At 55.4% G+C, this 2,294-nt stretch overlaps 1 protein-coding gene across 1 annotated transcript; it reads left to right on the top strand.

Annotated features, from left to right (window-relative positions):
• Positions 1–434: 434 nt before the first annotated feature.
• Positions 435–2,280, top strand: BO97DRAFT_387095 (extracellular metalloproteinase; the record flags this gene model as incomplete). Its single annotated transcript, XM_025693577.1, has 4 exons — positions 435–782; positions 837–1,231; positions 1,286–1,857; positions 1,934–2,280. Coding segments are annotated over 4 exons (1,662 nt in total), but the record flags the coding sequence as incomplete, so codon positions are not given.
• Positions 2,281–2,294: the final 14 nt, after the last annotated feature.

The following is a 2,294-nucleotide window of genomic DNA, read 5'->3' as shown; positions in this document are numbered from 1 at the left end:
CAGCGTTCATGTCAGATGCTTGTTCCCCTGAAGATCAGTTCTTGACCGATTCACACAGCTTTAGCAGTGGGCGCTTCGACGCCAAAGAAGTTAGCCCACTGGGGAAATGCCACTATCTACTCTGGACGTCGCATGAGCATTTCGCAAGACTTGTTTCACTAGCTAGTGCGAGTTGATGAACAGACCGGTTCTTAGGTGTAACCGAAAAGTCATCTGCGTGAGACTGCTATGCCTTACCATGTTAGACAAGCATGCTTCTGTAGGACAACAGCCCCGTCTCCAAGCGATGCTCCACATAGAACAGAGCTTGCGCGCGCTTTAGGCTCGCACATCTGGCTTAAGGGGCTGGTGACCTTAGTTTAAAGCCACAATCCGACCCAGTGCTCTGATGCTCGAATGTATAGCAACATCGAGCTCGCGGTAGATCCGACTCAATGCACAGCCTGCTGACTCTGTGCGCCTTGGGAGCGCTTTCACTCCTATGCCCTGGCTATCCACACTCAAAACCAACAGAAAGTATCGTGGATCTGAGTCATTTCCGCTTGATACCAAGAGCTGAATACGTGGACTCCCCTGCTGGTACTGACAACGCGCTGTATAATTCCTCTTTTGTGGAAGAAGACTACGTCCAAACAGCCACCAGACTTGTTCAGACCATCTCACCGGGAACAAGCTTCCGACTCATTGGCAATCATTATGTTGGAGACAATGGGGTCAGTCATGTGTATTTCCGCCAGACCCTCCATGGAATCGATATCGAGAATGCCGATTTCAATGTCAATGTAAGATGACCGGTGGCCAATGGTGAAACTATACTGATATTCCGATACTCTAAGGTTGACAGAAACGGAGAGATATTCTCCTATGGCAACTCCTTCTTCGCTGGCGCCTTCCCAGCGGGCAATTCGCCAACTCAAAGTGATCTCTTAGATCCGATCATTGCTCTTCGGGCCGCAACAGAGACACTGCATCTTCCCATCACCATCGACACAGTCACGATAGCAGCAGACAAAACAAACGACACCTACACCCTCCAAGGAACCACAGGCACAGTATCCGACCCAATTGCCCAGCTAGTCTACTTTATCACCGCAGACGGCAATCTCGCCTTGACATGGCGCATCGAGACAGACATCTACGACCACTGGCTTCTGACATACGTTGACGCCGCCACCAGCGAAAGAATCCACGGCGTAGTCGACTATGTATCGCAGGCCTCATACCTAGTTTAGTGAGTCGCCACCGCAAGCACGCACCATCATGTTCTACTAACCCTCTCCAATAGCCCATGGGGCACCAACGACCCGGACGACGGAACCCGGACGCGCACGATTGTCAGCAATCCATGGGACCTGAGCTCATCGCCGTACGCCTGGCACAGCGACGGGGTAACGAACTTCACGACGACGCGAGGCAATAATGCGATCGCGCAATGGAACCCAAGCGGCGGACGGTCGTACAAGAACAACTACCGGCCGGTATCACCGACACTGCAGTTCCACTACCCGTACGCGCCCAACCGGGCCACGCATCCGGCGGCGTACATCAACGCCTCGATCACGCAGCTCTTCTACACGGTCAACGCGTACCACGACCTCCTGTACCAGCTGGGCTTCACTGAGAAAGCGGGCAACTTCGAGTTCAACAACGGCAACCGCGGCGGCCGTCCGCACGACTACGTGATCCTCAACGCCCAGGACGGCTCCGGCAACGACAATGCCAACTTCGCCGCGCCGCCCGATGGCATCCCCGGCCGCATGAACATGTTCCTGTGGACCGAGTCCGAGTCTGATGAGGCGGTCGTCCGTGACGGGAGCTTCGACGCCGGCATCGTCATCCATGAGTATACCCATGGCTGTACGTCCCTATCACCCTCGTTCTAACTATCTCATCCTCCCTTTCTACATCAAGCTAACAGAAAGCTGGAATGAAGTATCAACCCGTCTGACCGGCGGCCCTCACAATTCCGGCTGCCTCAGCTCCCTCGAATCCGCCGGCATGGGCGAGGGCTGGGGCGACTTCATGGCCACTGCCATCCGCATCAAGCCCGCCGACTCGCGCAATACCTCCTACACCGTCGGCGCCTGGGCCGCCGCCAACCCCGCCGGTGTGCGCGCCTATCCATACTCCACCTCGCTGACTGAGAACCCCCTGTCGTATACGAATGTCAATGAGTTCGAGGGCGTCCATGGTATCGGAACCGTGTGGGCGTCGATGCTGTATGAGGTGATGTGGTATCTGATGGAGCGGTACGGAATTAGCCGTGGGGAGGAGGAGGAGGAGGAGGAGGAGGA

Source organism: Aspergillus homomorphus (assembly GCF_003184865.1).
Source record: "Aspergillus homomorphus CBS 101889 unplaced genomic scaffold BO97scaffold_10, whole genome shotgun sequence".
NCBI classification, from domain to species: domain Eukaryota; kingdom Fungi; phylum Ascomycota; class Eurotiomycetes; order Eurotiales; family Aspergillaceae; genus Aspergillus; species Aspergillus homomorphus.
Note: the sequence above shows the minus strand (reverse complement) of the source record. Positions and strands in the feature narration are given on the sequence as shown.